The sequence below is a fragment of the Gorilla gorilla genome, chromosome 8, assembly GCF_029281585.2.
Source record: "Gorilla gorilla gorilla isolate KB3781 chromosome 8, NHGRI_mGorGor1-v2.1_pri, whole genome shotgun sequence".
Lineage (NCBI taxonomy): Eukaryota > Metazoa > Chordata > Mammalia > Primates > Hominidae > Gorilla > Gorilla gorilla.
In genome coordinates this window covers 113,075,886-113,086,440 of record NC_073232.2, presented here as the reverse complement: position 1 = coordinate 113,086,440, position 10,555 = coordinate 113,075,886, and the positions used below count along the sequence as shown (strand labels likewise).

At 53.4% G+C, this 10,555-nt stretch overlaps 1 protein-coding gene across 6 annotated transcripts in view; it reads right to left on the bottom strand.

Annotated features, from left to right (window-relative positions):
- Window positions 1-2,730: 2,730 nt before the first annotated feature.
- The window catches only part of PAX2 (paired box 2), an 81,574-nt gene continuing 73,749 nt past the window's right edge, over window positions 2,731-10,555 (bottom strand). For 3 of the 6 annotated variants that reach the window (XM_063710425.1, XM_063710424.1, XM_063710423.1), the window contains 3 exons: window positions 5,698-5,799; window positions 3,343-3,429; window positions 2,731-2,889 (listed from right to left, as the gene is read on the bottom strand). In XM_063710425.1, the coding sequence (XP_063566495.1) occupies window positions 2,813-2,889; window positions 3,343-3,429; window positions 5,698-5,799 (266 nt within the window). In that variant the 3' untranslated portion in view covers window positions 2,731-2,812. Of the gene's footprint in view, window positions 2,890-3,342; window positions 3,430-5,462; window positions 5,546-5,697; window positions 5,800-10,555 lie in introns of those variants that run through there. The other 3 variants (XM_031015688.3, XM_055352750.2, XM_055352751.2) reach the window with 2 other exon arrangements.

The window sequence follows — 10,555 nt, the reverse complement described above, 5'->3', positions numbered from 1 at the left end:
TAAACGCAGAGCGAGGAAACTTGCGGCAAGCGTCTGCGGTCTTCGCGTTTCATTGCAGACTTCGGGGATAAAATTGCTGCTGCGCCCACGCGCAACTGCACTGGATGGGGAACGGAGGGAGGAGATAGGACAGACGACCACCCCTCCACCCACTTGGAGAAGGCCTCAGACTTCGGGTTCTGAGAGCCAGCACCCTAAATCTGGGTGCGGGTGTACTGGGAGGACCACAGAGTTGGCCTAGTATAGGCGCCTAACTAGGAGTTATTCTGAAGTTTCGGAGAGTAAGAACTTCCTGTCCCCAGGGCCGGGGTGCGTGGGGGAGGGTGGCTACTAAAGGGCAGGCTAGTCTCGGCCTTCGCCGTGGTTCAGCTGCCGCCAAGGGGGTCTCGGCAAAGGAGTTGGAGGTCGCAGCGGGAGTGTAGTTGGGAGGATCATTGAAGGGGCTTTTGGGGATCGACCAATGGAGGGGAGGCCCATCTCAGAGACAGGGAGAGACAAACTGGGAGCCATGGGGAGTGACATACAAAATTTTATTCTTTATTTATTATTATTATTATTTATTTCTTATGTGCACAAAAGAAAAAGAATCAAAACGAACCGACGCACTGAAAGTGGCCGAGGAGACCAGAACCGTCCGGGGACATTTAGCAGGTTAGGCCTGGGCCTGGGTCCGAGGTCTCTGCCCGGCCAGCCCCACAGGACTGGGATGGGCCGGACCTCGGCGCCCTCGCCGCCCCGTTCGGGCCACTGGAGCCTGGCTGGGCGCCGGGTTCCCTTAAACGATTCTCTTTTCTCTTTTTCCTTTTCAAATAAAAAAGGCTCGCAGGGGAGAGAGATCTGCGCGAGGACTCCAAGCCTTTTCGGATTTGTTCAAGGATTTTTATTTATTTTCACTTTATTGACTTCGTTTCTGTTATTTCGAGTCGTCACGATCCACGGGTGAGGAGACATGCAGGGCGCATCGCCACTACCGAAAGAGCAACTACGGGGCGGGACGGGGCGGCCCGGCCTTCGGCCGCCCGGGGCGCGCGGGGCACGGCCGCGAGGGGGCGAGCCCGGGGGCTGGAGCTGCCACCTCCGATCTAGCCTGCGGAGACAGGGCGGCCGGGCCAGGTCTGGGGAGAGAGGCCGAGGAAAGAGCAGAGACAGACAGACAAGAGCGACAGAGACGGAGAGAGACAGAGACAGAGGGGGAGAGAAGCGGAGAGGAGAGAGGGGCAGGGAGGAAAAAGCGAAAACACGGAATTACAGAGAAAGAGCCAACAAAACAGGCCAGAGGAGTCCACGGGACCATGTTCGTCATTTTGCATAGAGATTTCTTTTCTTTCGTAAATTTTTTTGTAACATAAAAAATGCCCCCCTCCCCCAGGACGTGCTGTGCTTTAATGGGCGTGTAGCTGTGTCCCCCCCTCCCCCCCAGCGAGCGGCGACTCTCACAGCACAGACAGCAGGGCGTATCTACAGGCAGGGCCGGCGGGCGACAGGGACTCTACGGGGCCGGGCGGGGCGGGGCGGAGGGGGAGGGGTTATGTACACCGGGGTTCGCCTTCACACGACACACACCATCTTTCCACAAAGCAGCAGCCTGGTGGGCTTTTGTGTTGTTTTGTTCCTTTTTGCAAAGACCATCATATTAAATAAATGTAGACTTCTTGTGGTTCTGTTCAGTTCCTGCCGGAGGAGGAGGCTGGGAGGGGATGGGAGGAGTGGAGTGGGCAGCCCCCCACTTCCACCCCGCAGCAGCTCAGACGCCAGCTCAGAACCGGTTCTTACCACCGGCATATTGAGAGTCTGTGTCGGGGGAGGGGGCATCAAGTAACTGCTGGAGGAAGACCCCAGTCCGCAGTCTATGGAAACTGGTCCTGCGGCGGTCCCGGGAGAGCGTCCGATGGGGCTGCGAGTCAGGGAGGAGGATGCAGGGCGTCAAGGGACAGGCGAAGGACTGGCAGGAGGGGAAACTGGGAGGCCAGCAGGTGGAAGAGACGCTGAGGTAGGGGCAAGGCAGGGCTGAGAGCCGGGTCTCGCAGCAGGAGGTGCCGGGCCCTGGGGAACTAGGCAGGCCAGGAGAAGCAGTGAAGAGCCGAGAGTTCGGCTCGATCGGTGCGGGCTGCTGGGCCCCCCGATCCTTGGGTCCCAACCTTGGAAAGACCTGACGCCCCCAAAGCCCGTTCCTAGAGCCGGACCCCCACACCCCCATTCCACCTTCTGGGACAGGGCACACCCGGAAGGCGAGGGCAGTCCGGCTGGCACTGGGGGAAAAGAATTTTTCCCAGGGATTCGGCAGCGGGCTCTTCCTCCTTCTGCAGAAAGTCGTTTTCTTCTTAATCTCCTTGGCCCAGCCCCTCCAGCGAAGCCTCCTGGCGCCCGAGCGTCCGAGGCGGGTGCCCGGGGCTGGGCCGCGCTCCGCGCTGATTGTGTGTCACAGAAACATCCGGCGCGCGCCAGCAGGTCGCGCCCGAGTCCGGCGGGGTGGCTGGCGGGCTTCGGGGCTGGCTCGGTGGAGGCCGGGACGAGCTGGGCCGAGTCCCCCTCGCGGCGCCGCGCAGTCCAGGCAGGCGGGGAGGGGCGGCAGGCGGGGCTGGGGGCGGCGGGCCCGGGCCTGAGGGTCCCGCCCGCGGCTCCACCCGTCCTGTCCGACCTTCGAGGGGGGTGATGTGAAGGGTTGCGGGGGTCGTGGGATGGGGTGAGGCTGGGGCGGTGGCCGGGAGGCATCGCGTCGCGTCGGTCCTCCCTCCCTCCGGGGTGGGGTCAGACGGGGACGATGTGGAGGCCGAAGCTGTCGGCCTGAAGCTTGATGTGGTCCCCGCGGTAACTAGTGGCGGTCATAGGCAGCGGCAGCAGCGGCAGGGGCGGAGCCCCGGGGGGCGGCACTATAATAATAAGGGGAACCTGGAAGTTAACACAGGAGAAGAATGGGCTGGGTGAGAGGACAAACAGGAGAACAAAAAAGGAAAGAAAAGCAAAGAAAAGACCTCCCCTGGCTGGGGTCCAGCGGGATCCGGACTGGGAGACCTTGGCTGGGCAGTGGAGCCAGTTGCCCCAGAGAATAGTTGCGTTCACGGGGCATGAGAGGGACCCGATCTGGTGACGCCCGGCTGCGCACCCTCCAGGGGATCCGAGGGCGAGGGCGAGGGCGGCGCAGAGCCTTCGAGCGACCAGGGAGGGCACGGGAGGGCAGGAGGTGCGGGCGTCCTCGAGGGGTCCCCGGGCCTCAGTGCTGCACTAACAAGCCTGTCCCCCTGGCCCGGCCGGGTCCCCAGAGGTCGGGTCGCCGGGAGTGGGACCGTGCCCAGAAGCCGCGCGGCCGCGCTGAGCCGCCGGCCAGCCAGGTGGCGTACTCACTTAGTAAGGCGGGGTTGCTGAATCTCCAAGCCTCGTTGTAGGCCGTGTACTGGGGGTGGCTGTACGGGTTGCCGGAGAACTCGCTCCCTGCGGGAGGGTCGGGGAGTGGGGATCAGACGCCAGCAAGCCGGGGCGGACCCCACGAGTCCGGCCGGTGGCTTCTCCGCCCGCTCCTCCCGCCGGGTCTCAGGCGCAGGTGTCGCGGGCAGGGTAATGGCCGTGGCGGGCGGGCCGGGCGGAGGTGGGGCGATCACCGCGTCCACGTGGGGAGAGCCCTGGGAGGCGGGAGGCACCGACGCTCTCGCACACCCACGGGCGGGACCTGTGGGCCGGTGCCCGCCCAGGGCTTCCCAGCGGAGGCGCTCGCGGCCACCCACGAAGGGTTTGTATTGGGGCGCGTCCACCCTGTCGCGCTGGGGGCCAGGGCCTTTATAGATGCCACTCCGGTTCTAGGAGGCATGGCCCCTAATGGGTGGAAATGGGAGTGGGGGGCAGTGGTGAAGAAAGGCCTTCGGGACATTTTTCTCCCAGAAAGTCCTAAGAATGGCATCAATGTGCGGTGCCAACACAAGAGGTGGGAGCTCTTTTGGGAGACACCGCCCTCCCGCCTTTCCCTCAAGAGGCTGGATGCGTGGGCTACGCGGCAGGGGATGGAGGCGGCGCAGGTGGACTGCCCGCTGGTCCGCTAGCGGTGAGCGGAGGGCCCGTGGGTTGGGAGCCGTCGGAAGCTACCTCCCTCCCTCTGCGGGAGAAAGGCCAGGCCTCCAGGTTTCCCCCTCGCCCTTTCTCCTGTGTGATGACCCCAGACTGTTTACAGTGATCCCTAACCGCGGGTTAAGTAGAGGAGAAGGGGCCCCTCTCTGAGAGGGAGCTGGGGTGGGGGTGGGGGATGCAGCCACTGGAAAGCCTGTTTATTGACGAGGAGGGAAAGCATGCGTGCAGCAGGATAATGAGCTTCTGAGCTCAACTGTGACCAAGAGGAACTGAGCTATCTCCTTCCCCATCGCTAATGAAACAAGTGTAATTTCCTCATCAGCACTAGATTCTGTTTAACGACTCCCCCCTCGACACCACGAGCTCTCTGCAGCTCCCCTCTTCCCCACCTCCCTCCTGCAGACTCCCTGCCCCTACCTCCCCACTCTTCCCTCACCCCACCTCTTTAAAACCTCCTCCAGCCCCCCCCACCTGCTCACTGCTGGGAGCTTCTCCCTAAAATCTCCTTGCCTCCCAACAAGGCTTCTACTTCCCTTCCCCTAAATCTGGGCAGGAATCCCTTTACCCGCACCTCTAACTCCCTTCAGCCCCTAGTCCATAAGACCCAGCAGCAATCTCCCTCTTTGCCGCTGCCCCTACCCCAAGCTCTGCTTACCCAGGGTTATACCTAAATGTCCCTGGATGGATGGGGCCAACCACTCTCTTCCATCCTCCCCATTCCCCATACCAGTGAAAGTTGAACTTCAGGGAAAGGCCACATAGAGGGCGGCCAGAGGGAGTGAGTTGCTGGCTGAGTGAGTCTAACCCTCCTTAAGACAAGAGTGTTTTGGTGTTTGTGCACATAGGAACTTCAGCTCTCTTTGGCTTCAAGCCCCTGCTCCCAATCTGGGGTTAGGGGTTGGGTATAGTACAACCTGCAGCTGCAGTCACCAGACCTTAAATACAGCCTCTGTCTCTCTGATTCAAACAACCCAAACCCAACTCCTCTGATCAGGGATGGGTCAGAGCCCCAGGGGAGCAATGGAAGGCTGGGTGCCTCTGAAGAGGTATAGGGGTGTTCTAGCCTGTCTCACTGCAGTGAGTCTCCCTGCTTCCTGCCGCAGCCTGACCTCCATTCCTCTTAGGGACTAGCTCCCTACTCTCTCTAGGTTGGGGTTGGGGTTGGGGTTGGTTCTCAACATTGGTCTTCCCTTGTGTCTTGGTGTGGACCAGGGTGGCTTTGTCTGAGTGACTGACATGCCCCTGGAAATGGTTCTTGGCTCCAAGTTTCCATGGAAACCAGGGCAGGCTCTTCCAAGCAGTGTCAGCTGGCTGGGGTGGGCTGGGCACTGAGGGTGGAGCTGAGGCTGAGTGCTCCTCGGGCACAGACTTGGGTGGGTGGGCGCTGTGGAGGGGCCATGACATACAGTGGGTTGCACACAAGGGGGCACTTCTGCAAGCTTCCTCCCCGGCTTGCTCATGAGGGAGGATGAGGGACCAACTGCAGCCTCTAAGGAGAGAGAGGGACAGAATAGCAGTGGTTTGCAGGGAGGGGACATTGTGTCTCCCCCCACCCCAGCCTCAGACTACAGACCATTCAGCAGCTCACCCACAATTTAGTTCCCCCCACCTAGATTAGGCAGCTGCAGCATTGTCACCTACCAGGCACCATTCCTGCCAGGGTGGAGGTGGGGTAGCTTCCCTGGCCAGTGGGGGGCACGTGAGGGGGGTAACCAGGCAGAGTGGTGCTCGCCATGTCACGACCTGGAAAAACACAAAGGGGAAGGGGTGAGGCCTGGAAGAAAGGGGCCTGCCTCTACTCACACCAGGGTACTGCACGGAGAGGAAACTCTTGGAGAGGAAAGAGCTCTGTGCAGACGTGCAGGGGTATGTGTGCCACTGTGCACCTGAATGTGCCATCTGAGTGTGCCTTTGCATGTGTCTAAGCTAAATGTCTATGATCAGCTGTGTGTATGCATCTGTTTTGTGTAGCTCTTTGTGTCTCTGTGTATTTGTGTGTGTGTGTGTGTGTGTGTGTGTGTATATATCTGCCTTTGCCTGTGTCTCTGTGCATTCCAAACCCAGATGGAGATGGGAGGGAGATGACCTGGTTTTACTCCTCCTTCTCAGCAAGATATTCAGCTGTGGTCTCTCCAGCAGCCAAATGGACCTCTATCATCTTGCTTATCTTTCCTCTCCCTAACACCCCATCTTTCCTTCAGGCTTGGAGGACACCCCACCATCACCCCTACAGGGACTGATGGCTATTCCTTGTCCTCTCCAAGTGGAGCTGCAGGTCCTGGTCCTGGCAGGTGTGGAGAGCAGAGGGGCAGCCAGTGGGCTATTTTGCTGTTAGTGTTTATGGCATTTACTTGATAGAAAACCACCCTGAAGTGAATCAGGAGCTTTGAGCCAACAGTGCAAGTGGACCAGATAAAGTTCCAATGAGCAAAATCTGCTCCCCCACCAGCTGCTGGACTTCTGTCCCTGGAGGGCTCTATCAGCTAAAGCCTGGAGGGTGGGAGACAAAGCGAGTCAAGATGAGGGTGCTACCCCTGGTCCACCGACATGTCCTCTGGGACACAGCTGCACATGACTGGGCTCCCTACCTTGCCTGCACGCTCCATGGCTATGAAGGGGCCACCACCTCCCTTTGCAATTTAGCATGCTCTGATCTCTAATAATAATTTGCTTTCTCCCCTCTGCCATAATCTCTTTATCCTCTCCTGGACCTCCTGGAACCCCCTTAACCCCTCCAGATTCCCCTTATCCTCCTGACTAGCCAATGCCACTCTATTACTCTAATGCCTCTGTCTATCCTTGGGAAGGCAAGGCATGGCTGAAGAAAGTAACAGAACTATGCATACCTGGGCCCGTTCACTTTCTTTTCATCAGCTGGGCCGTAGTCATTATTCTCCCAATGGCTATTCCAAAGCATCTCTCTCTCTCTTTGCTACTCTCCCTTTGAAGATGGCCTCACCTCCCTGCATTCCAGAGCTGTATGAGTTTCCTCATCCCTACCTTGACACATCTGAGTGATTCATCCTTCCCTAGCTATACAGAGCTACAGCTCAGGTTTTTGCATTTCTAGCACCCTGCTGAACATTTTTCTTAGCTGTCCCTCTGTCACCTCAAACCTAACTGGAATAAAAACAGATTCATCTTCCCTCTGTCGGTTCTTACGATCTTGAAGATCATAAGACCAAAAACTTTGGAGTCCTTCTTGACATAGGCTTCTTCCTCCCATTCTAGATGAAGTCAGTCACCAAGTATTGTCAATTCTCCTTGGCAATGTCTGTTACATCTGCTCAATTTCCATTTCTTCCACTACCTTCCTAGCTCAGCTTCTAAGCACCTTCTTTTTGCCACAGAATATTTTTGCTTGCATTCCCTGACTCCACATTCTTCCCCTCCTGTCTGTCCTAGATGTGGCTGCCTGGCTAGTCCTCATGAAACTTTGCTTTCATCACACCACTTCCCTTGTAAAAACTATTACTGATTCCCCATAGTCCATAGTTTGAAATGAAACTCTGTGGCTTTTAAAGCTGCTAAGGTACTCTCTCCATCCAACTTAAGATTCTCACCTCTCCTGGTTTAGTTTGACTGTTTTCATGGCTTGTGTGATGTGAACCCCCTATGCTTTTGCCATGACCTTTTCTTCTTCCTTATGGTTTTCCTCTCCTTCCCCACTGAAGCCTTAAAATCCCTATCATTCTACCCATCAGGGAAGTTTCTCTCTTCCAAACTTCCACAGCATCTGTGCTGCATGGTTTACCATGCCATTATATTTCATAATATATGAGCCCTGATGTTTCATATCATAGCTTGCTTCTTCAAACAGATCATAAGCAACCTGAGGGCAGGACCCTGTCTTCTGCTTTATCCTGCATAGTTGAGAACGTGGTAGATGCCAGTAAACACTTGTTGATTAATCGTCCATCAATCTATTGCACTTAACAGCCAATTCCTGATGGGTTATAATTTTTTTTATTGTTTCATGTATATTGGTCTCATTAAAGAAGTAAAGGCTGGGATAAAATGTAAATATTAGAATATGCTTTTTCTTTAAAAAACAATTGATTATGATTTTTTATAGGCTGATAAGAGGTTTACAGTGAGGGACTCATATATTGTGACTTTATTATGCAATAGAATGACTTTCCTCTATACCTGTCTAATATAGCCAATATCTTTCATTTCCTAAAACTCGAGAACAAGCAGAGTAGAACTGCCAAACAAGAGATCACTTTTGACTCCTAAAGAGACAGAATAAAGGATTTGTGTTTGCTTTGATGTGGGTTTTCTTTTATTGACTTCTGTTGTCAATGAAAGCTGCACTCCTCCTGACTGTCTCTCAGTGGAGAGGACCTGAAGTAGACAATGACAGCAATATCAAAATCAATTCCTAGAGAGATTAATAACATGGCATTTATTGGTCAAAAAAAAAAAAAGAAAAAAAAGAAAGGCCCAGGACAGGATCAAGTTAGGGAAGATGCAGAAGTTTTGAAGCTGAACAGATATAGAAACCTAATTCCTCCTTCCCTGTCATCATAAAGTCTGCAAAGCAGCAGGAAAAGGGGTGTGCCTCTTTCTTAATAAACAGGAATTTAAATGCATCTGAATTCTGGTTTTCAGTTTTATGATTCCCACAGCCTGTCACCATGAATTCCTTATAATCTAAGATTTTGTCACAGAATCTCCTACCTCACTTCAGGAGGAAGGAAGAAAGGCTGGATAACTAGAAAGATGTTTCCAGCTAACCTGGATGCAGTCCTATTGGAAAGTTTTATTTCTACTGGCTTTCTGTCTTGCAAAATGGCAACTTCCCTCAGGTAGGAACTTTTGCATGCTGAGAGTCACCCACTGAACAGCTGATTGAAAGGCACATTGCCAAATTCTATTTAGAAAACTGAAGCTGGGCAGTGCCATGTAGAAATTTTTAAAACATGAAAGAAGAGTCCCAAGACAAGGAAAAAGCACGCAAGCTTCCTCGTGTTCTGCATACAGCTGTGCACCTGCTGCTGCGGAGTCTATAACACCAGTATCTCCACAAAGGGGTACCCTGTTCAGGACCCCTGAGCCAGCAAAGGTGCTGGCCACTGCATACAAAGCACTCTCAATTGCTTCATTAGCACACAGGTGACACTTAAAGAGCAGAAAAAATTGACCAAACTCTTGCCAGAGCCATATATTCTTCTGGAACACCATTGTCAATAATGGAAAACACATACTGCAAGAAGTTTTCAAATTACTAAGACTGTCATACCATTTGCCCAGCAGCATTCTTTGAGCAAGCCTCTTTTAGTGAAAGAATATGAATGGGTAATGGAATCTGTGCAAGCAAGAATCGACAGAGCACTGGGCCTTGCTGTACTATAGATGGATGGAAAAACATGAGTGCAGACAGACTCTAAAACTGTACAACAGCACAGCCACCTCCTTTATACAAACAAGCAAAAGCACAGAGAAAGGAGAAAACAGCTATGTGGCAGAATACATCAGTTATAAAATATGTGCCACCCAACAGAAAGCAGTAGAGGATTTTTGTTGTTCACTGACAATGGCCAGTAACATAAAAACAGCATCAGAAATTACAAATGGACAAAACCCCACATATTATTACAAGAAGATGGGCATTTCATGTTGGACACTTGCTTTCCAAGGTTACAAAGTTGTTTTTTGTTTTTCGTTTTTTGAGAAGAAGTCTCGCTCTATCGCCCAGGCTGGAGTGCAGTGGTGCGATCTCGGCTCACTGCAACCTCCGCCTCCTGGGTTCAAGTGATTCTCATGCCTTAGCCTGTAGCTGGGACTATAGTTGTGTGCCACCATGCCCGTCTAATTTTTGTATTTTTAGTAGAGACAGGGTTTCACCATGTTGGCCAGGCTGGTGTCAAACTCCTGACCTCAAGTAATCTGCCTGCCTTGGCCTCCCAAAGTGCTGGGATTACAGGCGTAAGCCACCGCGCCTGGCCAAGGTTACAAAGTTTTTAAAGATGAATAGCCTTCCAGATGATGAGGTAACTTCCTTGTTTCAAGAGTGAGACAATGAAGGCACAAAGATGCATCACAGTTTTCCCATGACTACACAGCTAGTAAATGATACAGCCAAAATTTGAAGCCATGTTTATACCACACTGCCTTTTAATAACACGAAGCCAGATACTCCCCAAAAGAGCCAAAGAAAAGGAAAAGAAGTCATCTGACAAACAAAGTCTCATATCGTCATGGCTGTGGATAAAAAGGACTCAGAGAATAAAATCCCGATGCCAAAAGTCTATAATAAAGCTCCATGGGGTGGAGTATTAATCTCCTGTGAGGGTTTTCTGAAAAACAAAGAGGGTCTTCAAGAAACAGTGGTAGTGGAGAATCTTAAAGTCCCCAGAAGTGTTCAAAGCACTGTACTTGATGAGGATGTCTTCTCAGTTCAACTGCAGAAGTCCCTGAAGATTCTAAAGCCAATTTCTACAGCAATCACTACAACTGCATCAGACAGTGCACTTTCGTCAGACATTCCTTACCA